Raw genomic sequence first — 26,585 nt, 5'->3', positions numbered from 1 at the left:
ACAGTACTTTTTCTAGGTAGCTTTGATTAAAACTACATTTCTCCCTAAGGTGGCTTTGCTGTTGCTCATCTTCTCTCAGTGATAGCTTGCAAAGCTATGCTGTCAAGGTAACTTCCTCAACACTGGGTGTTAAACGGATTATCTACATACCTTTTCTAGAAATATGTGCAGATAGTGAGACAACTTGCAAGGAGTTTTCACATCCCAAAATGTGTTCATGTCAACTGCTTATAACTGATCTATAAAGCATTAGTGAATGACTTATTAAACTTAAATACATTCATCAGTTACATCTTAGAAACTATTAAAATAAGGTCACTTTATACAATGGTAAAGTTTACTAGTGTTTAGTGTCACTACATGGTCCTCATCTTAAGTGATAACCATCTACATGCAGTCGTGTTAACCAGATTTTCTAAGTATAACATCACCAGTGATGATGTGACGTGCTGCACCTCAGGACATTTTGTTAAATGCACTGTAAATTTTTTTTCCAAGGACGGTAAGGCATGACACACCTTACTCTGACTTTGACTGGCTTATCTTGACATTCAACCAATCTCACTTCTCTTGTCTAAACCTAACCAACCCAGCCAATGAAGGCCACCACGTTCTAGCCTAACAGAGTTATATAGTGGTGTCAAGCCTTCACCATCTTCAGGAAAAAAGGCATATCAAATACATATTGAAAACATTATATAACAGTTATAATAAAAAAACGACAAACAAAAGGTTGAGTTTCGAAAGTTTATTATGTTGAAAAAAAGAGAAAAACGTCATGCACAGATTAAAATGAAGATACTTATTCATTAAGACATGATAAATCATTTAAAAATATTTTGCATACAAATAAGAAAAGAAAAAAAATCATTTCAGCATATATATCCATATGTCTGTCACAGCATTTCTGTTATATAATTACTATTCTTTGCACTGATTCTACAAACGAGCTGTAATGTGTGACTTTCAATACTGTGGCAGACCTGTTTCAATTTGGTATTCAAAATAGTTTCATGCTCTCTCCTCCACTGATTGATTTTCTGGAATAACCAAAGCAATAAGACTCAAAACTTTAGCTTTCTCTTTTAAGTAAACAGTTGAGTCAGTTGATTTCAGTTGCAAATTGACACAGATCTGCATTGTAGCAGCTGAACGTCAAGGGCCAACCTCCAGCGAGGCAGAAGGAATGTACCACAAATAAATAAATACTTCAATTCCCCTTCCAGAACAGAAAAAAACAGGGAAACATTCTTTTTTTTTAACAGGAAAAACAAAGAGATAACACCAGAACAAGGAGTGTCAGATCACACAGTACCTTCAAGATGTATAGTTTTGATAAAAGTTAGTAATTTGAGGTTTTGGTAAACAGATTGCATCACGGTAAACATTGGCTGACACCTGCAGGCTCAGGATCTCGTTGCCACTATTTGAAGGAGGGTAAATTTGGCACTTTTATGCTGATGTCACCAATGTTGATGTTTCTGGGCATTTCCGGGAGGTTCATGTTCTTTACAGCTGATACGGCACGAGCAGGCGCTCCTGCAATACCGGCCTACACACACACACACAAACACACACACACACACACACACAAAACACACACATGGAGGGTTGATAAGATACAAATCAGTGAATCAAAAAACACTTTGTACACAACAACACACTGAACAGTGAACACAGGACACACACACACACACAAACACACACTGTGCTAAACAGAGTGCTAGACACAAACAGTCAACTGCTGACAAAATGCAAAAGCACTGACAGCTACTGAGACAAACGACATGTGCAAATGTACATTCAGATGCCTTCATAGCTTCATACGCACATGCATTATTTGGTTCTATAATGATTTACATCACAACCAGAGCCAATTATGAATCAACTGTGAGGAGGACATGATGTACTAGACCATTCACTAATTGTTATGTACTGCAGTACTGGACATTCATCAAATGGACAAAAGGCAGCATCGCTTGGAAAGTGAACCCACCGGACTCTTGAGGACCGATAGGGGTAAAAATGCAAGGAGAGAATTGGGTAAAGCAGAAAAATGGATTTGGATATGAAGACGGAAATGATGTGTGGATAGATAGGTATGTATAGAATGTGTGTGTCAACAATATGTTAGCCGTAATAATACAGGTGATACTGGACTTCTAGGGGGTTGAACTACTTCTACAAGACTACACATGACTGTAGCTACCTAAGTGCATCTTTGTGAATAGAGACTAATGTGCCATTTGCACATCTACAGTGTTCAACTACTGATGGCATGAGGAGGTTGTAAGTCTAGTAGTACTTAACTACAAAGAGAAATCTATTCTCAGGGACAGAGGAGGCACTTCACTCTAACACAATGAATCTCAATGTGAAACTGTGTAAGAGCAATTTAGCGTGTTTAAGGTAGTTTAGCTTTTTGGAGCAATAAAACACATCCGTGGAGAGTGAATGACTTGATGTTTTCGTCTCAAGTGTGAGCAGACATTTGAGAATCAGTGTGGTTAGAGATCCCCCGACTGAATCTTTAGCAGACAGACCCAAAAATGACCAAGCAGGCTTAAACCACAGAGAAGTGTATGATGTCACTGACGCTGTTAGAAACACAGAATAGCCTCGTAAATCATTTAGTGATATGGCACACGTGAAGAATGTCTGGAATGTGGGTTTATCCACTTCGCTTATTTTCACAAGGTTATTTCAATGGACCGTTTGTCTTGTGGGGCATTCCTCCCTCTGCCAAGAACCAAGGAGACTTGTGTTACAAGGAAAGATGACCGTGGCATTAGTCGAGAGGAATGCTGATCCAGCACACGGGCGCAGCATTCGGGAGTCAGACTCGAGATATTTTTTACCTCACAGTGGGTAGCCTAGAGACCCACTGTGCATGTCCATAATGGTGGGTTGTTAATCAAATGCTGGGTGACTAATATGTACAGGAATAGTAACACCAGCTGTGTAACACACAACAATGGCTTGATTCTGTGGTTCATGTAAGTCAGAGAGGCTGAACAAAGGGCTCGAGCAGCACCCCATCTCTTGTCTGTGAGGGCCAAAAGAAAAACAGGATAAAAAATCTACAGTTCAGGGTTGTTATTGTTGGTTTATTGTAAACTACATATAATTTAGAGGGTGTGACCTTAAAGGCATGGGTCATAATTTGGGGTGATAAACTTACTTGCTTTTCAGCCACAGACTATATAGATAATGGACAGTTACCATGACATCACCCACTGGTTTGTGGATGGTGGTTTTGAGGCCTCAAGTTCAGCATTTCGGCGTTGCCGTCTTTCTTTTTTTTTTTTTGAAGCCAGAAGTGACCATAGTTGGACAAGAGGGTGTAGAGGAGCAACTCACAGATTGCGATGCCTCGCAGACTCAAGCACTCCCGCCCTGAAATACGTGTAACTTTGGGCCTCAATAAAATATAAACAGGCAAGTAATAATAAATATTCACCCCCCCCCCCATGACAGTTGTCATGGAGGTTGAAGTTAACTGTAGAGAGCAAAATCATTTTTTGTACCAGGCTGTAAACATGTTTATTTCTGCTGTAAAGTGGGGCATCTGAGGGCCTGTGTCCACAAAGCGTTTTCTTCTGAGCTCCAAATTTTTTTTTGAATCGTTCAAAAATGAGGAGAGAGCGTATGCAGCCACATGCAGCTGCCTGAAGACAAAAATGCTGCTCTTTCTTCAGAGCGTCCGGCTTTTTTGTATGACCACTTCGAGCGTTTTTAGTTTAAAATTTTTGGGGCATCAGTGGATTAGTGGTTAGAGCAGGCACCCCATTTACAAAGGCTCAGTCCTTGCTGCAGTGGCTACGGGTTCGCTTCCGACCTGCAGCCCTTTGCTGCGTGTCGCTCCCTCTCTTTATCATTAAAGGCCTGAAAAAGCCTAAGAATAATCTTAAAAAAAATTCTTAAACCTTTTCAGCTGGTGAAGTCACTGCTGCTGCTGTAACTGTATGATATGTCAGACAGAAACTGTCACAACAAAGACAGAAAAGCCCATTTGTGGGAGCAGATCGTCCAGACACTGATATCACTGGTGAGCATTGTGCTTTTATCACCATATGCATTGTAAGCTTTTTGTTAACTATGTAATCAATCCTCTGTTAATGTAGCATTACATTAGCTTCCTAGCTTGCATAAGTGTCAAGATATTGTTGTCATAAAAAAACATAGTAATGTACCCACATGTAGCACGTCATTAAAAAAAGCACTAGGACCGTTTTTTTGTTTTAGGTTTTTTTAATTTAGTGCTGAAATAAAGCTGTCCTTTAAAATACAGTTCAAGAAACTTCAAAAACAACGTTTAAAAAGAGTTGTGTAGCCTCTTAGGCCTGTTAGATTTATATTTCTTTAAACTACAGTGGGTGGACGGTATAATAGGTACACCTGACATTATGTATAACGCACTGCCACAAACTACAGCTTCAGAAATTATCATGGAGATGAACAACCACCTCTCTGACACAGTCCCATCAGCAGTTCAGCATCACAAACCAAGATAGTATTTATTCATCCATAGGTAAAGATTACATTATGCTGTCAGCATTCACTACTGGTGACATTTTTGGGTCTGCCATGAAAGATCCCTACTGTATGTTAGTGACATCAGTTTGCTATTACATGAAGGGCCGTATGGTGAGACTCGAGGGGGGGGAAGTAAACTTCAGTTAAGGTTACAGTACTTGGTTGTAAATTTCGCAGTACCTGTGTCTACCTGTCCTGCCTGGTAGACTGAAAGATAAACGTCTGTAAGGAGAGAGAGCAGAATGGAAAGAACTAGACAGGGTCAGGAAAAAGAGGAATGAGGAATGTTAAAGCAGATTAAAGTAATTACAGTTTATCTCCACAGAAAAAAGTGATAGGACCTATCATAGACCACATCTTATGAAGACAAAAATGAACCAAACTTTTGTCCACGATTATCTTTAAAGCAAAAAATAATTATGTTAATTGAGAGAGTTTGATGGAAAAATAAATCTAATGCCACTTAATCAGCCTTTAGCCAGTCTGGAAGGAGAACAGCTCACTCCTTGTTCCCCAGACACTGCCCTATAAATGGACAATGTCATTTTGAATTAGCATCAGTGTGAAGAACACACTGCAGTCTAGGGTAGGTCCAAGAGGGAAAGACAGAGCAGCTCTGATGATTGTAGAACAGTAAAAGACTCTGCTTACAGAACATCAATCGAAAAGAAGAATCTGTCGTTAAAAGCACACAATGCAGGTCAGATTATTAGAGAAAGTGTACTTTGTTAACACTTAAATTCAAATGTTAGAGCACACAATTGACGTCAGCCAGTATAAAAACCTGACAATGTAACCCCTCACTTTGACGTGTGAGCAGCAAAACACAATTTGTACAACTTAATGTCAGCGTTTCTCATTGCAGAAAGGACTCCCCAAAAACATTGCGTCAATGTTTGGACATCATCGCAGTGTAAGCAGTTTAAAGACAAAGCCAAATCATTAGTGCAGTTTAGTTTTTAGGACTTTCAGAGGCTAAAATCCATATTATGCAAAACAGAAATGATTTCATGAAATTGTCTCTGGCTGTCTGTCTGACTGAAGCTTTCTGATAAGTAAGTGAATGTTTTATCTGCTAGCAGAAGCTGTATGGGAAGCAAAGCAATGTCCTTGCATAGAGCAAATATCTGAGCAAGGACACTGGCTTATAAATGTAGCAAAACATACTGGAGAAGCATTTCCTCTGAAATTAAATGAAATTCACATTCTCTTGTATCATAATAAGAATGTAAAACAACCAGCCTGTTTTCATGAGTATTATGTCAGATCTACATGATATAACTATAACATGGTGACTGAGAGATTTAATGGTCACAGATTCTGGAGATGCACTGGACGATGGTAGTGTTACGTCTCCGTAATAATGACAAAAGTGATAATGCTGTATTTCATACTGAGGGGGGATACAGGAGAGGATATGTTGAGTCTTGACCTGTGTTGAGAGCAGTGCAGCAGCAAGAGGAGAGGCCGAAAAAAAGAGCACAAACACTCAAGAGTAGGTAGGGAGCATCTGCAAGGTCACTGGAGAGTAGCATGCAGGGTGCAGCATGCATGCATGCCTGCATACTGTTTACCTCAGAGAGTACTGGAGGTAGAATCAAGTCATACATACAGTGGACGCAGCAGAGTCAGGCTTACCTCAGACTTCTCCATCTTGTTCTGGGCATCCACCTGTGTGATAATTTCGTTCATGTTGGTCTCCAGGACCATCCCGCCCATCACCATCTCCGCCAGAATGTTGTGGACCTGAGGAAAATAGCAAGTGAACATATCTTAACATCATTAAACAAAAATAGAAGTTTTCAGTCATAGTGATTTGCATGTGTTTTCTTCTTCAGCTTCCTCCCACAGTCCAAAGACATGCAGGTTAATTGGTGACTCTAAATTGTCCGTAGGTGTGAATGTGAGCGTGAATGGTTGTCTGTCTCTATGTGTCAGCCCTGTGATAGTCTGGTGGCTTGTCCAGGGTGTACCCCGCCTTTAGCCCAATGTCAGCTGGGATAGGCTTCAGCCCTCCCACGACCCGCAAGAGCATAAGTGGTTACAGAAAATTAATAAATGACATCATAATGTTATAAGCAGATATAAGGACATTTTGAGTGTTTATTAATATATCAGAGTGTCTATTTGAACCCTGGTACAAGCCAGTCTTGGATATTCTGACATTACACTGATAAATTTATAAGGAAAACTAACAAATGTACTACTAGAACGTTAGGTGACATAGTGTAAAGAGCGACACTGTTCATGGAGAGAACAAGGTATGACAGATGAATAGATTAAACTCAAGGCTTTTACACAGGAGACTGGAGTTTGAGTCCTATGTGAGCCTATGCTTGTTAATGTTAGACTTTAGTACATATGTGTACTGTATATGAAAGGTGCCTGCGATCGGTACAAGATGATAACCGCAAATATCCTTATTGTCTTTTTCTTGCCGTTCTCTGCCTGACACTGGGCCACCAGCGCTATTTGGATGTTGAGGTAGGATGTGTGCTTGTGCAGACGAGCCATGGTAACATCAAAGTAAAGGTAAATCTTCAAGTTCGCAATTTGTATTGATGTTTCTATGTTGGATCAATAATATTGGATCACTGATAATTGAATCAATATATCAATCCAGATCGATGCATCATTACACCCTTACTCAAAACCCAAAGATACAGAGGACAAATAAAAGCTCAGATGAGAATGTTTGGCAATTGTGCTTGAAAAATTCCTAAAAACAATGAATTAATTAAGAAAATAGTTGCTGATTAACTGATTAAATGATTAATCAATTGAAGGATTAATACTGTCGGCTCTAAATAGCAGTGTGTATTTTACTTTTTTTTTTTAAGAAGTTGCTCATAACACCGAAAAAAATATAAAGTCATTCGACAAACCAATGATGACTGCACAAATTGCTCAACTACAAAATCTGGGAAGTCACTGAAAATCTCATAATGTCACAACAGTTCACATATCACAGCACAAGACACACAAGTCATAAGAGAAGTGTGACACTAGAATATGAGGCAATAATAACCCAGGCAGAGGATTGCAGATAATTTCTATTCTCTAAGATCAAGCAGTTTTATAAATATGTAACATCATGAACAGATTCAAAACACTTCCTACCTTGTCTACATGGAAAATTAAGTCAAGCTCACAGACATTCTCAAAGCATTTGTCCAGCGTTTCCACAAATACCTAAAAATGGAGAGAATATATTGTTAAAAAAAAGACTGAAAGCACACTGCCAAACACGGTGACAGATACACTACAGGTGTTCCAGGCTTTTACCTGGATTAAGTCTAAAATTCCTAGTTCACTCTCTGAGGAGTCCACACAGAACACAAAGTACAGTGTAGCGTAGTGTCTGTAGATCAGCTTGTAGTCTGATCCTCCAATCAACCTGAAACACAGGGGACAAGGAAACATCACACCAACACCGTCCTGACTGAGTGAATACATTACACCATCACCTCATCACTGACTACAGCACATTTACAGAGGATCTCCTGTTATGACACAGAGACAACAAAGACAACATCGAGAGAGAAACAACAGGAAGTTTTCAGTCATGAGTCAACATAGGCAAAGACAGGAAATACGATAAACCAACATGAGAAGATATGAAACTTAGTGTTCGAGATAGTGTCTGTTACTGGCTTGAGTCACAGGAAATGATGTAACCCTTCCAATCCTGTGCAATCACTCAAAGGGCAATATGAACAAAGTGATTTTTGGTTGATGTCATTAAGGATACCAAAAATATTAATCTGGTTCGATACCTGCCTAAATATATCAGTGCTGATACTGAAACAACACCATGGCAAAAGTCTCAAACATCAGGAAGAGTAAAGAAACTTAAAAATTTGTTATGCTCCAGTGTTTGCCAAACATCGCCCATAAAGTCAGAATCACAGCCTCCGACTGGTCGACAGATTAACTGCTTTCAACCTGAAATATCGTTTAAATAATTGCAGAGGACATTCAGTTTCGGATTTATTATTATGGATTTATTTTCCAATGTCTCCAAAAAAAGACACTGCATTCCAGGGCTGGATTACAAAGCTTCCGAAAGGGATATAATCACACCGGAGCCCTCGTTCGTATCTCATATGCAGCGGTCCAGGGATGTTAAACATTAGTAAGTATACGTCATGGTGAGACAGACTAGTGTACTCAGCTCAGCTAGAGAAGCTCTGCTTGTGCAGTTTATTTTCAGATGATGTTACATTAGACATCACAATTATTTTTCACTTGCCCAATTGGACGACTGCATGAGGCATTACACATAGTTTATTTGCCCAGGGCGAGCAGAGCCCTGCAGAGTGCACGCACGCACACACCACTGCTCCACTGCCGCACAGCAATGCAACTCATAGGAACTCACAGAAATTCTTAAAGTACAGGCCAAATAAACCGAGCAACATTAGATGTGATACTACTAAGCAGTTGTCTAACATTTATTGTGCACTATAATATACTATCTTTATAACCATGTGGCTTTGGTGTCACACAGTTTAAGGTGACAGAGACGGTTGAGAGGGAATGAGTGCAATAGTATGTGCAAGCGGAGAAGTTTCGCCAGTGTAAAACAACACCTTGTTAGTTCCTCATTCCTGAATGACAGAACTTGGAACAAACACTTTTACTACTGACGGTCATTCATAAAGCCCTTTGAGCTTTCCTTTATTGCGTGAAATGTTTCATGTGACGCTGCATCAGAGTAGATGATCTACTTGATTATTCACTTCCATTCCAATTTAGACACTTGCTCATGCACGAGCAGGCCGCACTTACATTCCACCTTCTAGGAAATTACAGACGTTTTCATCTCTTTTCGAGACCAAGTGGAAGGTTTCCCTGATGATCTGTTGCTCTGTGTCTTCACTCTGCAGGACAAATGAGGAAACAGATTGTTACAGAAAAAGAAAAAGATGGTAAATAATGTGTTGTTGGTGCACTTAATTGCCTCCAGTGAGCCGTTTTATTACTTGTAGGCAGAAGACAGGGCTGGCAGGTAAATTAATGGTTCCCCTCGCCTCTCTTTTTCTTGAATACATGTATTAGTTCTGGGTGAAAAGGCATGATTTATATACTAAGTCTTCTCTTTGTCATATCTAAACATACACTAGTGCCCACGGGCTACACAGGCGATGATGTCATTGCATAAGCTGAACCGAGGCAGGCTCATCTTATTGTTTGCTAATGGATGAGATTCTGTTTAAAACCTCAAATATCCTTGGGCATGTTTGCAAGCACTAAAAGGCTTCAAGAGTGGACTCATATTTAGAGATCGTCCGATTTAATAGGGGGGTACAGTCCCACAGCACCAAACCAGGTTCAAGTTTCATCTGGTTTATAAAAATCAGACTTCTGCATTGAGAGGAGCCAGTTGAGGTGGTTCGGGCATCTGGTAAGGATGCCTTCCGGACGCCTCCCTTGGGAGGTGTTTCGGGCATGTCCAACCGGGATGAGACCTCGGGGCCGCCCCAGAACACGCTGGAGGGACTACATCACCCGGCTGGCATGGGAACGCCTCGGGGTTCCCGTGGAAGAGCTGACAGAAGTGGCAGGGGAGAGGACTGCCTGGGCTTCTTTGCTGAGGCTGCTGGCCCCGCGACCCGGACCCGGATAAGCGGAGGACGACGACGACAATGACGAGACTTCTGCATTGGGTAGTTTTAGTGATTTAACTTATTTTAGTTGATGGAAATGTTGATGAAAGTGCACATGCAAGCATTCAAAAACAAATGATCTGATCTAAATCCATAGTCAACGGTGGTTAAAATCTTGTTGCGTGCAGCTCTGACACTGAGCAGGCCTCACCAAAGGGTGTGAATGTCCTCTCAGGGTGCATAACAGGTCAGTGAGCATAAGGAGAGAAGAGGCGGCCCAGAATGCAGCTGGCTGTAAGGCTGTATCAGTCATGTGACTCGTAGAATGAGACGAGCAGCGATACTGTCCTCACAGTTTAATGACACAGACTGAGAAATAGCATCTTTTTAAACTTGTCATTAACATGTTGCTGGTGTTTAAATTGGTTCCTGTGTCCTTCTTTAACTGTGAGAGATTTTATATTTTAAGTTAAGGGCGTACAGGTGGCCTCATGGTTAAGACTCATACAATATAATCTTGTGTGATTCAAAAAATTAAATCTGGATCAGAGTAATCCAGATTGGATATCCTATATTTTGCGATTCCGGATCAGATCTTACTTTTGTGTCATTTTTTCAAAGCAACACTGAAGTGGATCACCCTGATCTAAATACAGACTTTTCAAGATTACCAAATCTGGATAACCAGTGCGTTAAATTAAACTACATATCTCAATGTAGGCTACTAGCTATGTAAAGAACAACAGGTAAATATGGGGCGTGGGGTCACACAAGTGTTTTTATTTTTAAAGACAGTAAACAGCATGTTTATCAAACTACTTTTGACTGTGTCATTATAATTCATTTAAACTGATGAATGAAAGGTAAAATTCAGTAATTTATGTTTGACACTGAAGACTATTTGGGCATCATTTGTGGAAACAAAATCTTTTTTTTTTAACTTAACTGTACTAAAAGGCTTAATAGAAAGCCTTATGTCAACTTCATATACAGCCCCAAAGTAAAATAAAAACAGAATACAATGATTTACAAGTCCTTTTGGACATATATTCATTTGACCACAGTACAAAGACAAGATATTTGATGTTCAAACTGGTATATGTTATTGTTTTTTGTAAATATACACTCATTCTAAATTTGATGCCTGCAACACATTTTAAAAAGTTGTGACAGGTGCATGTTTACCACTCTGTTACATCACCTTTTCTTTCACCAATACTCAGTAAGTGTTTGTGAATGAAGGAAACTAAATGTTGAGGTTCTAAAAGTAAAATTTCTTCCTCAAGATTCACAAGCAGGCCCCCAAAAATCTGACACAGAAAGCATCTTGAAGCTGGCACTGCAAACAAAGGCTTCTCCAAGTATTAAATATATTTCAGTTAGCGTGTTCAGTACTTTTTTCCTGTGTCATTCCACTTAATTAAAAATCATTTTTATGGATTAAAATGTTACAAAATCCTTATCAGTGTAGTTTTATTTAGTGAATTCAAATGTCTGGTCTAAATTTAATGTGAAAAGCTGCATTGGGAATATGTTTGATGAAAAAAAAAAATCAACGTGTTATATACTTATTTCCCCCACTGTGTGTCGAAAAGGATTTGTAAGTTATTGCATTCTGTTTTTATGAACGTTTTACACACCATCCCACCTTTTTTTTTAAATCAGGGTTATAATTTATCACAGTCACTATTAAACAAATCAATCCCATATCTGAAATCCAATCAGATTACTTTCAAACAACTGGGCCCAGGGGCTTTTGTTACATGTCACATCCATCTCTCTCTCCTGTCCTGTTTGCTGTCTGTATCCTCACTGTAAACTCTTGTCATCACTTAAAACTACATTACAGTGCATTATAAACCATTTATTCAATGTTTATATACTGCTTATGGGTTCTGAATAGGGGGATTAAAGTGAAGCGTTAAACAAAGATTTGCAGCTCTAACATCGTCACTCTCTGTACATATTACATTTCTTTATACAATGAAGCACTGCAGCCAACACAGCACTGTAAGTCCATAATTTAGCTTAAACAAACTGACTGCTATAAATGATTCTCACAGGTAGCAGCTATGTGTGAAACATTATATACTGCGAGCCAGTAAGCTGACACCTCCTCAGCTTTTAATATAACAGATGGTGTCTTCTGTCTAACATGGTATAATCCGATCAATTTCAATTTATCCTACTGAAATACAAAGACATCCACATGCAGCTCAATTAACAGATACTGGAACATGTTTAATGAAGCAACACTGTTCTGCCTCATGATTTTAAGTGAAGCGAGTAGGCCTGCACTTTTATAATGTTTACAAGTCCCATCACTGTTTCCCAGAGCCTAAGCTCACATCTTTAAATGTCTTGTTTTACTCAATCACAAAATTAATTGATAATGAAAATACTTGTTTGGTGCAAGCCTATCAAAATCCAAATATTCAGTTTCTTAACACACCCAGTGGTGAAAAAGTGCTCATTTGTTGCACCTCAGCAAAAGCAGCAACAGTGCAAATAATCTTACAAGTAAAACTCCTCTATTCAATATTTGACTTAAGTACAAAAACAAATCAGCATCAAAATAAAGTACCCAAAACTAAAAGCACTCAGTGTGCAGAATGGCCCATTTCAGAAAAATGTGCACTACATTATTGGACTATAATTATAAATAACATTAGTAAACATGAACGACTCTCTCCCATATCCAAAAACTAGAGTGCTAAAACTCAAATTTGTGATGTCATCAAGTATAAAGTCTGCAGCTGCTCTATAGACAACGGATTGGGAACGATGTTAATGATGACACAGATACCCCTTTTCCATCTATGGAGCAGCGCCCACAAGTTTGAGACTTTCTTCTCTGGTTTCTGGCTTTTAGGGAGAGTAAATCATGTTCACAAATATTTATTGTCCTTTCATAGGCAATGGAAATAACATACTGGAATTTTTAATTTAGGTGGTGCTCCCCTTGAATATTGCAGCTGGTAAAGGTGAGGCTACTTTAACATAATTTATTTGTTGGTTAAATTTGATATTAGGCTATTAATCTGAATCTGAAAAGTTACTAGCAACTTAATTCATCAAATAAATGCAGTAATACAGTAAATGAGTAAATTTGCCTCAGGATATTAGCGGAGTACAAGTATGAAGTAGCAGAAAAAGTACCTTAAAATTGTACTGAGGTACTGTTAAACTTCAGTGAAAAGCCTGGTCCCAATTAAATGTGGCAACACATTTTGACAAATAAACACCTGTCTTAATTTGACACCTGGTCTGGCTGCCATGTAGTTCATTTTTATAAAAGTTCTTTGGATATATAAAAGCCACTACACATTGTGAGCTCAGTTAGATTCTCTATAATTCAGTTGTTCAGTTCATTTTACTAAAACCACAACTACCAAAGAATAATGCACTCAGATTTACCAGCATGGTAAACAAGAGATTACCCTGTAATGTATTTATATTCCTTTAGTCTGTAAGGGTCCTCGGATCAAAAGAATCAAAAGGGTTTTTCATAAAAATTAATCCAAGTTGTGAGTATGGTTTGAACAGGATCAAGTGGTGTTGTGTGTGTATGTCGGGTGCTGTAAAAGGGGTGTCATAACTCTCTGATGTGCTGTCTTTCAGTGCTAGATCATTATTTGCTTTAATCACTGAAACTAACAGGCCTATATTTGGGACAGGCCTTTAATTCCTTTCACACTAAACTGTTGCTCAGCAAAGATCGGGAAATAAAATCAAACTGTTTATTCAAACCAGTATGAATATTACTTGTTTAAAAATTAAGCTTCGGATAATATATCAGCCATGAATCATTTATTGCATTTAGCTCCAACAGACAGCGCATCAGAGATAGAGGGTTACAGCACTCGAGGTTTGCAGCACCCAACATACTGACACAACACCACTTTATCCTGTTCAAACAATACTCGCAACTTGGATTCATTTTTATAGAAAACCCTTTTGATTCTTTTGATCTGAGGATCCTTACAGACTTAAATAACATAAATAACTTACAGGGTAATTGAGGAATGGACACATAATTTGAGATAGCCAACAAACCGCTTTTATACATCCGAAGATCTTCTATTAAAAAAAATTAACTGCTTGGCGACCAGACCAGGCGTCTAATTGAGACAGGCGTCAATTTGTCAAAATGTGTAGCCACACCAGGCTAGTAAAAGGGACCAGGCGTTTAATTGGGAGTTTTACAGTATGATATTATCTGAAAAATCTTTTTTTTTTTTCACAAGTAATATTCATACTGGTTTAAATAAACAATTTGTATTTCCCAAATTACTGAGCAACAGTTTGTGTGAAAGGAATTAAAGGCCTGTCCCATTTCGACTCCTGTCCAAAATATAGGCCTGTTGAGTTTAGTGATTTAAGTAAAGCTATCAACTGAAGTTTTGTGGTGGGCTCCATGACTTGAGTAAATCCTCAATCCACACATAAATGTTCAGCATTTCAGTTGAAAAATGCCTCCAATTATTACCTAATAATAAAATAGTTGTGTATTAATCATGCTGCTTGTTCTAAGTCACCTTGCTATTGTAGCAGCAATATTACAGATGGGGCATGCAGCCAACCTTGAAATATAAATCCAATTATGAGAACAAGCCAACACAGCTCGCCTGGCAAAGGATATTACATAACCTGTTAGTTGCTACCTGCATGGAGCTCATTGGTTGAGTCTCCTGGCAGAGCAGGTACAGTCGGTAACGACACCCTCAGTCAATGGCAGTAAGTGAGCCAGTGAAAGGCTGCTGGAGTGAGCACGAGACCCTCACAAGGGCGTTATTAAAGTCATGTGACACAAACAGAGTGAACTCACCATCACCAGCAGCTGGATGGACTAACATGAGCAGTGGGGACAGTGCTGTCCGTACAGGCACAAAGGCAATGTGATAGCCTGGCGTCGGCTTGCACACGTTTAATAATTCATACGTTAAAAAGGACAGCGTGGCTCAGGCTGACATCTTATACACCAGGGTCAGTGTCAAACAGCAGCACATCACGGGGCCGGTTGTAAAGTGCACACACCTTCTCATTCAAACAGTTTGCAACAGTGTTACACGGCTGCATTTCCCAGCTACATCTGTTTGCATTAAAAACAACATCAAACAAAGTGTCTAAACAGCCACAGCTTTAATTCAACAATCACTTCCGCCTCTCGCGACCTTTACGAAGAGTAAAATATGTAACTGCTACTCACATAATGCTCGTAGAATTTAGACAGCCTCGGTTTCCCATGGTTGTTGAATATTAAAATGGCTTTAATCATGATTGTAGCTGAGCGGAGGGAGGCGGGGGAGCACGAAGGGGTCAGTCTGTCAAAGACTGTTGTCTGTCCACTCCCGTGAACCCAGACCCGAGTGGGACTCACGGCTAAATCCCCTCTCGATTTAAGGTTAATACGGGATAGCTTCGAGCAACACGCCGCTGCTACTCCTCCATCGTCTCTTTAGGGAAATATTCCACGTCAAAGGACCAGTCATGCTCTCCTCCTCCTCCTCCTGCTACAGCGGCCGCGATGGCTCAAACCTCTACCGTCCTGCGCTGCACACGTCACAAGGAAATACAGTGATTAGGTGTGTTTGTTTCTGAAGGTGATACTCGGAGCGTCCAGGCGGTGGCGTCATAACACAAGGTTCTTTTGTTTTCACCAGGATTTAATGTTTCATTTACATTCATATATATTATAAATAAAAAAAAATCATAAATAATAAATAAAAAGCTAAACAGGCAACAGTAAATACAATTTGGCTAGATAAAAAATTACCAAAAATTAGAGCTTGCTAGAGTGCAATATTATAATTATTATCCTTGTAACAATTATAATAATAATAATAATAATAATAATAATAATAATTATTATTATTATTATTATTATTTAATTTATTATTAATAATGTATGTATTTTTTTTATTTTTATTTTTTTGCCATGATTATGAATATGATTCTGCTACAGGATTCATTTGAATGATTTATCTCATTTTAATGGTTTGGGTTAGACTTGTGTTATTGACCCCTAAAATGCAAACTTAAAATAAAAAGCTAAATAGACAACAGTATATAAAATTTGGCCAGATAAAAAATTACCAAAAAATTAGAGCTAAAGCGCATTTTTTGCTAGAGTGCAATACTATCATTATCATCCTTATAATAATAATAATAATTATTATTATTATTATCATATATTCATATATATATATAAAGCTAAATAGACAACAGTATATAAACTTTGGCTAGATAAAAACTTACCTAAGCTAAAGCACATTTTTGCTAAAAGTGCATTATTATCATTATTATTATCTATTTATTTATTTATTTATTTATTTCCTGTGATTACAAATATGATTTATGCTACTGGATTCATTTAAATGGTTTGGATTAGACCTGTTTATTGACCCCTTAAATGCAAACTTATTTTGTTTAATTTTATGTGCCCATTGATGTCCTTAAGTACTTGTTAATTTTGTTATTCATAGTTAGGGACTGTTCTTTATTTATGATAGGGGAGTGGGTGGTGCAGTTTGGTGCAGTGTCTGTGATGATGTGGGCGCTGCACCAGATCGTTGTGGTAAAGAGGGAGCTGAGTTTACTTTACTGGTCCACCTACGTTTCAACTCTCACCTACAGTCATGAGGTATTGCCTGTCCCACCCCAGGCCTAGATCTGAGCAAAGTAGCACCATTTGCCCGTCTTTGGTATGAATGTGCCACTGTTGCTGTCTTGGACAACTATAGTGTTTGGCGGAAGAATGACAACTTGCTTTCTCTGAAAGATCGCATTTTATGTTGACATGTGTTTATTTTGTTTAGTCGTAGTAGCAGCCTTTTAAGAAAAGCCACTTGAGGTCATGATTCACAGTGATTTTAGAACAACTCAACTTTATTCATATAGCACCTTTTCTACAGACATGCAGCCAAGAACATAGTAGCTTTAGTTTAGTAGCTTTAAACCTGACTATATCCAAGTAAATTTCTTTTTTGTAATTCTTGAGATTAGTGCTGTAAGTGTTGGCAAGTTTAATGATTTACATAGTGTCTCCACCTTCTGATCATTGTCGACCTCAAGTTGTGAATATAGTTTTTCATAGTATTCCCTAAAACAGTCCTTAACTTCTTTTATTTGGTGGTGGGTAGCTTTAGTTTGGGGATCCCTTATCTTATATATCATGTTATCTGCCTGTTGTTTTCATAGTTTGTGAGTTTTATAACAATCATATCTAGTATTTGTATGTAAAAATCTGACTCTGCACCAGGAAGAACATATACATTGTAGAAGGTAAACAAATGTCCATCAACTTCTCCCTTTATCAGTTTGAATCTGCCTTCTGTAACAGTGGATTTATGTTCATCAGAAATCAGTATAACTACCCCTCTTATATGTTTTGATCCTTTTGAAGAGTTATATATTTGAATCTCTGTCTTTTAAGTTTTTCATGTTCTGGGACAGCCACTTACCAGAGACGGCAAACTAGCTCGGTGACATGGCCAAACACAAGTATGACACTGAATAAATTAAACTGTGTGACTGTATGTACATTTCATATCCGCTAGATTAGTCAAACATAGGCCTCAATACTGATCTGTTCAGTGATTTACAGCGTTTCTAAAGAAAAGAGGAGAGAATTACGTAAAAGTTACCTCCCTTCCTAAATCCCGTCACTTTACCTCCCTTATTTCGAGGTAGTTGACTCATTGTTCTGTCTTTTAACATTTGTGTTTTCTCCCTGTGGACTACGCATCTACAGAAAGATTTACAATCATTATTTATTTCTATTACTGTCACAACAGAGCACCAGTTTAATACCCCATATCACTGGTGTACAGTGGGTTTAAGCTTCAGCCACAAGATGGAGCAGCAGTACATCTGGTATTGATGATGTGGCAACTCAGAGGGAAACTTGCCACCACCTCTGATGCAAAGAACAGTTTCTACATTTTAACATGAAGGCCTGAATAATTCTGTCAGCCAGAGAGGAATTTCCCTCGACAGACTGACACACGTTGAGTTTTCCTGCTCTATTATTATCCCAGCTCAGCTTTGGTTTGGAGCCTAACCTGCAGTCACTAGTAATATGTAGACATGTTTAACTTCTTTATGTCTGAAAAATGTGAAAAGTGTGAAGTTACTACTCAAGCAGTGTCCCTTTGTTGTCTCCAATATTCCTGTAAAAGTGTCATTAAGCTGGACATTGTACTTTTTTTTGCAACAAAGCATTACAGTTGCAATTGATATGCTGTATTTCTGAGCCAACGCTGCTCAGCAGCATGCAAAAACACACACTTTGTACATTTCATCTGCAGCTTACGTGACTCGTGATAACCTGAGATAGTGTATGTTTCCACTTGCATGTTGTTTTTCTTCATAGTGAGTCTTCTCCTTCTCTTTAAAGAGCATGAAGGGCGGAGCTCCTTAAATTGTGAAGGAACTGTGTTGTTCTCACAAGAATGATTTATGGTTCACTGCTGGTTGAGGGAGCTGGACACCAAGGACATCCAGATGACAGACAAACAGACACAAGGAGACATGCTCTTGTCTGTGTTTTTGGTGTCTGTGTCTGATTGTTCATTGTGGGCTATCCCGTCTACTTTTCATTTTCTAAGATTTGACTTCCTCATTTAATTGAACAGTTTCCCATCAAGGAACAGGCTAAATTAGTCAAGTTGTTTTCAAGCAATGTTTCACTCACACCCACCAAACCTCTGTGTCTTTATTATCCACAGTCAGATTATCTTGTTTGGTTTGACAAGAGTCCTGAGTGAGGTGACAAGGACACAAGATAATGCCTTTCTTGAGCTAAGTAAACCATTGTGTCTTCAGTGTTAATGAATCACTTTCTCCTGTTATTTCCTTTAGATAAGATATAGAATAAGTTGTATTTCCATCCTTTTAGGAATCTCAAAAATATTTTGGAAGCCTTTTTAGTGCATCTATGAGTCATGTTGAAGTCTCTTGACTTAATTCAGGCAAAACAAGAGAGATTAAAGGGCTGAAAATAAACCATGTTTAGCCAGACAGGTTATGTGCCAGCAAACACATGATCCTATGTTTATCAAAAACATTTCTTGATTCCATTCAGTTCTATTTTCTCACGTTTTCCTTTCCCATCACTTGTTGTGAGCCTCTGCTGTGCACACACACACCATGGACAGTGTGTGTTGATGATTAAGGTTCCGGGGAGAGATTGCACAAGTGGAGGCAGGACAGCTATTGTTGGAGAAATGCCTGAGTGAGAAAGAGAGAGAAAGGGAAAGGGGGACGTTGTGTTTGTGACAACGTGGTGGAATTGGACACAGAGGATTAGTCCAAGTCCTTAATATGTGAGATGAATGCACATTTGTGATAAAAAACAGGCAAAATAAAAATATAACCTGTATAATACCTTCAAAGTGAGTGCAGCCATCTATATTTTTTGCAATATTGAATTATAAGTTCTCAGCAAAATGTATTTAAATGAGCCTCTGGGCTGTGGGCGTTCACCTCTTTTCCATAATGGTACAGTCCGACACCAGCTCGCCCCCAAATTGCAGCGCAAGCCTATAAAAGTACTGCACCAAGTTGGTGAGAGGAACCTGTTGTCTCAACTGAAGAAATCTCATCCGAAGAGATAACCTCCCGCAGAGAGATGGAGCACACCGAGGTAGTGAAGCCAGAAACTCTGGATGACCTGATTAAAATCCTGCACAAGATCTTCGCGAGTGACTCTATCAATGTGGAGGAGGTCCAAGCTATAATGGAAGCATATGAGAGCAATCCTCAGGAGTGGAAGAAATTTGCAAAGTTTGACCAGTACAGGTAAAAAAAAAAAAAAGTTTTATATTTTACAGCATTCAATTAATCATGTATGACTCGTTTATTATGATGATGCACTTTGCACTTTTGCTCTGTAGCCTTGTCTGCCACAGTTATTTATTTAATTGTGTTTTTCCAATCATATCTTTGTGTATATTGTGTCTTTCACTTTTGATAGCTGTTCCTTTAAGTGGTGTCTTTAATTAATTAAATATTTAGTATTTATAAGTTTAAAAACTACAGGATGCATGTATAAAAATTTGAATGAAAACCAGCTGTTGTTTTCGTACAGACCAGCAGCTTTCGTCACATCCTATTTGAATAAAACAGAAGCAAATCCTCGACTTGTTTGCGGAATTAATATCCATGAAATCTGTTAATAATCCCCACTTATACATTGAGCTTTTAACCTCGCAGAAAACCGTGTAGTCGAAGTGTTTACCTCTGAAGTGGAGGGCACCCCACCACAAATTATGGGTGCTCTATTCAACCCCTTTCAATAGCTCCAGTGTTTTGATTAGTGAGGGGTCAATGGAGGGAGGAGGCGCGGGTCATCCAATCAACACTGAGAACGGACACACACCCGACTGACTGGGACTGTGTGCCCACCAGGGAGCTGCAGCTGCCTCGAAAATATTTGGAGACTGACGGCATCGCACAGAGGAGGAAAAAATGTGCAAAGTGTTTCAAATATTTGCAGGCTGGCCTGTGACATGAGCAGATTATCTGTGCGGGAATAACATGAACAAAAACATCTAATAAGTGTCAGTGAGGGGCCCCTTTGTTGTGTGTCACCGGGGCCCAGCTGGATATCATAGTGCAGGTGATAGCTTATGTTTTTAACTATAAACGGTGCATTAAATGTAAACCTACAATAAGTTTACAGTGTGGAAACTGGAATGAGCCATATAAATGATCATCAAGTTGGCATATTTTGATATTAAAATCAAATAATGCTGATTTTGGTGCTCACATTAAGATCTAGATTTGTCCTAAAATGTATATTACAACATTAGAATTCATTGTTCAGCGTAAAACAACACCTGTGTACTGTTTTGTTGCATTAAATTTATGTGATATTTGTGATAAAAGCTCCCCCTAGGACTCTTTCAGCACCTTTAATCACCCATGTGTCTCCCCTGTTTGCTGAACAAATTGTCCTCTTCCGCAGATACACGAGGAACCTGGTCGATGAGGGTAACGGAAAGTTCAATCTCATAATCCTGTGCTGGGGAGAGGGCCACGGCAGGTGAGACATGATCATTTGGTGGTCTTCTGCTAAAGAGTTTGGGTGTTAAACACTTATGGTGTAAAGTCACAGTCCTCTGCTACTTTCATTTTTTATTGGAGGGGACAAATGCACACCTTCTCAGTACTGAAGGGGATGCGTACCCTGCGTACCCCCAGAATATCTGGACCTGTGACATGATTGCTGCATCTTTCATACAAAACACAATATTATCAAATTGTGTTTTGCTAGTTTTAATTTTCAAATCAGTGTTTCAGATATTATCGCAGTTCAAACTCATTACACCTGCTGCATAAAGCTATTAAATCGATTGCATATTTCACTGGCTTTCTGTGGCAATTGTTGTATCGAGTTAATAGAGATAAGAGAGTCCAATGTCCTACAGACGGTCAGAAAGGTTGTGTAAATAGACAATATTTGATGATATCTGTTGCGTGTCTCACTACGTCAGCAAATATCACCTGAACACCTGAAGGACAGAAATGTAAAAATTCGTTTAAGCTTTTTATGGTTTGATAATATTAATGTTTTTATATGGTTGATTAGCTGGCACTAACATATCCCTGCTGCAGTAGCTATGCAGTAAAACATGTTGCTCTTGTAAAACCTGACTGTTGGAGCCATTTTTAGGCAGTGTTCCAGCACTAGAACAACCTCATAGAGACATGTGTACCCATTTTTACTGCAGTACAGGGGAATGTTGTAAAGTTAATGGTTTCAAACGTGGTTGCTCTGGTGGTCGGACAGCTGTATTTCACAACAGCAGCTTTAAAATATCATGCAATTATCATGGCTTATTAATTATAAGACTGTGAAGGCATTACATTATATTATGCATGAGTCTAGTATCAGCCAGACTGGAGGAACAATTTGACTTTCATAACACAAGAAGAAGAGATCCGGAGTTTCTGAAAACTGTCTCACCTATTGTCTGAATCCCAGTAATTTATTACCATTATTCATTCTGACACTGTTTGTTTCTGTTTCCTTACGACTTGCAGTAGCATCCACGATCACACAGACTCCCATTGTTTCATGAAGCTGCTGCAGGGTCAGCTGAAGGAGACGCTGTTTGAATGGCCGGATGATAAATCACATGGAGATATGGTCCAGAAGTCACAGAGAATTCTCCAGGAAAACAAGGTTGCTTACATAAACGGTGAGAAACCAGACTGTGCGCCGATTGTTTCTTTTAATTGGAGTTGGCCGTTTACCACTTCTCAGTATTAATACCTCTTAATTCTATTAATACGTGTTTGTTTTTGTGGGGGTAAGGTGTGAAACATACGGTGAAACACTCACATTATTGTGCTGTGTTCATTACAATAGAACATCCTCTACGTGTTCTGTGCAACATCACATATGTGTTATCTGTGAAACTCAGACGTGACTCACTTCCATCAGGATTCTGTGCAATTGTGGGATATGTGTGTCACTTATTACAAAAATTCGAACCTCTGCTGTTATGCAATGTCAAAATGGACTCACAGGAGTTAACAGCCAGTCGAAACTTTACAATGAATAGTATTCAGGTCTGTCCGCAGATCTCTGCTGACTGAGTGTTTCACCAAAGCCAACAGAGCCTGCATGTGATGTTTGGTGTCAGTTGTTGGTTACAGCGCTGCCAGGAGCTGCCTGTGAGCCCCACTTAACAGCATTCCAGTGGCGAACACTCTCTAAATGTCCGTTTTTCATTCATGCATGTGTCTGTGCATATGTTAGATTCCATCGGCCTGCATCGTGTGGAGAACAACAGCCACACTGAGGGCGCAGTCAGCTTGCACCTGTACAGTCCCCCATTCCAGACCTGCCAGACCTTTGACCAGCGGACGGGGCACAGGAACACAGTCAAGATGACCTTCTGGAGCAGATACGGAGAGAGGACTCCACATGTAAGGGATATTTTTTTGTCTTTAAAGGAATAGTGTGTAAGAGTTAAGGGGATTTAGTGGCATCTAGCAGTGAGGATTGCAGGTTGCAACCAGCTGATACTTCTAGTTAGAAGTCCTTTGGCGGTCATCATTCAGGTTTTCACCATGAGCCGAATTATGCGCAGAGGTCTCTTACTCTCCAAAACAAACGGACCTGGTGATATAAACCAAGACAAATGCAGAATAAAGCAGTTTCACGCTACAAATAAGTATTTCTCCGATGCTGTTTGGCACGTCGCAGATGGGCCGCAAGCTTGGCGCCTGCTAATGTGAGCTCACCTATTTTCTCAAGAGGTTTTAACTGGGAGCCAAATTATCCACTGTGAATGCTCCTATCTAGAGCCAGTGTTTGGTTTGTACGCTCTAGGCTACTGTAGAAACATGCAACATGGCAACCTCCATAGACGGGGACCTGCTCCCTATGTAGATATATAAACGGCTCATTCTAAGAAAACATTTTCAGGTGATTATACACTAAATAAAACATACTTATTACATTATATTCCATTCCTGATAATATGTTCCCCCAAACCCTACACAGTGGACCTTTAATACAAACAAATTTAATGAGAAAATACACAAAGCAAGGAGTGTTCTTTGTCTTTGGATACCCAAACTTTGCAAAGTCAAATTCTGTAGACAGAATTTATGAAACTCTAACTGTGGACAGTCAAATAGCATCATAGCATATTTTGCAAAACACTAACAGCCCAAAGTAATACCACGTCGCAGATGGTTTTGTTGAAGATAATTGACTTTATTCATAAAAAATACTATAGAAGACACAAAGATTTAAATGCATAACTGCAAGTACACACCTGTTAATGTCACTTTTTAAATGTATCCACATATTACCACCACACACAGGATCACTACAAACAGTTAATTGAACACCCACAGACTTCTTCACCCTGCTGCCTTAGGAGCAGGAAGTGGGAAGTTTTTATAGTGTCTTGCTCCTCTCATTAGGCACAGCATTCAAGCAATTAAAGCAGCACCCCTTGAAGCTTCTGGGATTTAATAGAAAGTTTCCATTTCATATCCATTACATGTTCTCAGTTACTGCTGTTTCAACAAAATGTTCCTCTAGCAGGCAAGAAATGTTATTTGTTGAACATATGAGGGCAGTTTTTTATGCTCAGGGAGAGAAGAATCGACCTCTTATACATGATGTTTCCTTTAAAGGTGTAATCCAAAGTCCTGCGCTTAATAAAATAAATTACATACGAATGAAAATAGCGCAAAGATGTAAATGTAAGTGCACCCTCTACATGCTTCGGCCACCCTGCCAACAACAGTGGCCTTATCTGAAATCTACAAGTTGTATAAGCATACCTTGACCATAACACTGACAAGTTAGTGCGTTAGATTGCGACACCAAACAGAGGAGATAAGATAGTGGAAGCACATAAGTGTGAGCACACGATGAACTTAACTCACTACATGCCCATGACTCTCAACAGTTGTTGTGGTCTAAGCTTGTTTTTTTTGGGATGAATGACCAATTAGGTGCTGAGTTACATTGGAGCACTTAAGTTACATCTAAATTAGAAACCTGGCTTTGAATGATCCTGGTCTAGGTTATGGCAGGACATACATGTTTAACTCAGTGACTTATGATCTGACCCCAAGCTCTAACTAGTTCTGTTTTTCACTCTTTTCTCAGGAGACCACAGTCTCACAAGAGAACAACTAAGGGTCACCAAAGGAGGCTGCCCATGATGAAGACAGTTGCATTTAAAATGACAATGTTGTGAAAATGATTCAAGGGAAACTGCTGGGGAAGCGAAATGTGGAACTACTATGACTAAGCAACCCATTTAAAAATCAGGAGCGGGCCGGTTCAAAAGGACAACCCAGTAATTAGAATAGCTTTATCGCTGCCCAGTGTGAGCTTGGCAAATACTGATGAGCACAGGACGAATGCATGAATAGGCTTGGACATGGATTGAATCTCCCTTTTGTTTGCTGGGCCTGAGGAGACCCATTTCCAATAACAACATTCCTGTCTATCCATGACCTGTGCAACCACACTTTTGTAAAGTTATGGCCCATAGTCAAAGATTAGAGCTTTAGCGTTTTTTTAAAAAAAGGGGGGGGAAATATATTGCTGTTATAGTGTTTTAATTTTATATCTCAAGAAGAGGAAAACAGTTTTGCAATCAACAGTTTTGTTATCAATGGAGCACTTTTATAGCTGTATTTGCTGTCAGCGTATACCACTCAAAATTGTCTTAACACTCGTAAAAATTGTAAAGATGTAACATTGTTTGTATAATCTAATTAAACAAAGTTTGTTCCATTTGCATTTTGAAAAGGAAACGTAAAGCTTTAGAGTTGTGTTGTTTTTAAAAGTGCGATGGTAATTTATTTGCAGGGAAAAGAGTGTAAAAAAAAAAAGAGAAAGCTTCTGTGTTACTCTTAAATGTATTCATACTAGAGTTTTGACCAAGAGAATCTTTTGTATTATTAGCAGACAATATTTTTAGATAAAACTCAGGATTTTGGCATATTTTAATTGTAGCTGTATTTATATAGTGTGTAGCACCTCTCATAGCACTGTCACATGCATGGATGATTTCTGTGATGCAGTAAATGAGAAATCTGGCCATAACTGTAGACCAATAAACACCATTACCCTTTCACAGAGCTTTGTTTTGAGTCATCTTCATTTCATTTTATGTGTTTTTGTAATTAATTCTAAGTGTCTCACACTGTTTGCAGCAAGCACATACATTGCATAGAGCTTGTTTGGAAGACCAGTGCGAAAGCTTCAGTGTCAAACACCAAAATAACACCTGATACATGTGTGTCTTGTGATGGAGGATGCTGGATGTAAACACCTACATTTGTTAGCTTCTGTAGCTCTACTGATGTAGTCAGTGTTTGCAAGCAACTGCTAACGCAGGGATACTCAACCTGTTTGCCATGAAGTCGCTTTTGCAAAATAACCAGACTCCAAGGGCCACTTAAGAAACAAATATTAATAAATATAAAATAAAATGACAAAATGATGCAAATTGCAGGTGCACAGGGGTGTTTTAAGCCTTTGAGGCAAGCAGCAACCACCACGGCTGAAAAATAAAGCCAACATGGAAGTGTTAAAAACTGCAGTTCTTTGAACAGCCACTTGAGGCTGGCTCCAGAAGCCAGTCACCCCCTATGTTAAAATACCCTGCAACAGTCTATGAGTCAGATCAGCCCCTTGCTTCTCCACAGCTCCACATTCTTGTCCAAATATGGTCACCTCTGGTTCCAAAAAACCAAGAAGGTAACGGACGTAATGTGTCTTGAAGCTTCGACATGGGAGTTCATGGTAGCTACATCCATTATTTTATACAGTCTATGTTTTGAGGACATTCTGGGCTTAGCCTGGACCTTTCTCAGGGTGTCCTTGTGATTGAGCCCCGGTACTTTTTCTTTTATATATAACAAGCTCTATATTTATGGTTTTTATGCTCT

The 26,585-nt window shown here is 39.0% G+C and overlaps 2 protein-coding genes across 3 annotated transcripts; one reads left to right on the top strand and one right to left on the bottom strand.

Annotated features, from left to right (window-relative positions):
- Nucleotides 1-733: 733 nt before the first annotated feature.
- Nucleotides 734-15,657, bottom strand: ap3s1 (adaptor related protein complex 3 subunit sigma 1). Of its 2 annotated transcripts, XM_033620068.2 has the most exons (7): nt 15,355-15,657; nt 9,328-9,419; nt 7,822-7,933; nt 7,657-7,728; nt 6,175-6,282; nt 4,717-4,758; nt 734-1,552 (listed from the first exon to the last, which is right to left on the bottom strand). In XM_033620068.2, the coding sequence occupies exons 1-6, from the start codon at nt 15,421-15,423 to the stop codon at nt 4,723-4,725; spliced, it is 489 nt and encodes a 162-aa protein (XP_033475959.1). In that variant the 5' UTR covers nt 15,424-15,657; the 3' UTR covers nt 734-1,552; nt 4,717-4,722. The 2 variants fall into 2 exon arrangements, with proteins under 2 accessions (XP_033475959.1, XP_033475958.1); XM_033620067.2 differs by lacking the exon at nt 4,717-4,758.
- Nucleotides 15,658-19,703: 4,046 nt separating this feature from the next.
- cdo1 (cysteine dioxygenase, type I) lies at nt 19,704-25,772 on the top strand. Its single transcript, XM_033620521.2, has 5 exons — nt 19,704-19,946; nt 21,115-21,192; nt 22,194-22,351; nt 22,915-23,084; nt 24,790-25,772. Exons 1-5 carry the CDS (start codon nt 19,777-19,779, stop codon nt 24,817-24,819), a joined length of 606 nt encoding a protein of 201 aa, XP_033476412.1. The 5' UTR covers nt 19,704-19,776; the 3' UTR covers nt 24,820-25,772.
- Nucleotides 25,773-26,585: the final 813 nt, after the last annotated feature.

The sequence above is a fragment of the Epinephelus lanceolatus genome, chromosome 9 (genome assembly GCF_041903045.1).
Source record: "Epinephelus lanceolatus isolate andai-2023 chromosome 9, ASM4190304v1, whole genome shotgun sequence".
In the NCBI taxonomy this organism is placed as follows: domain Eukaryota; kingdom Metazoa; phylum Chordata; class Actinopteri; order Perciformes; family Serranidae; genus Epinephelus; species Epinephelus lanceolatus.
This window is presented reverse-complemented; position numbering and strand designations above follow the sequence as displayed.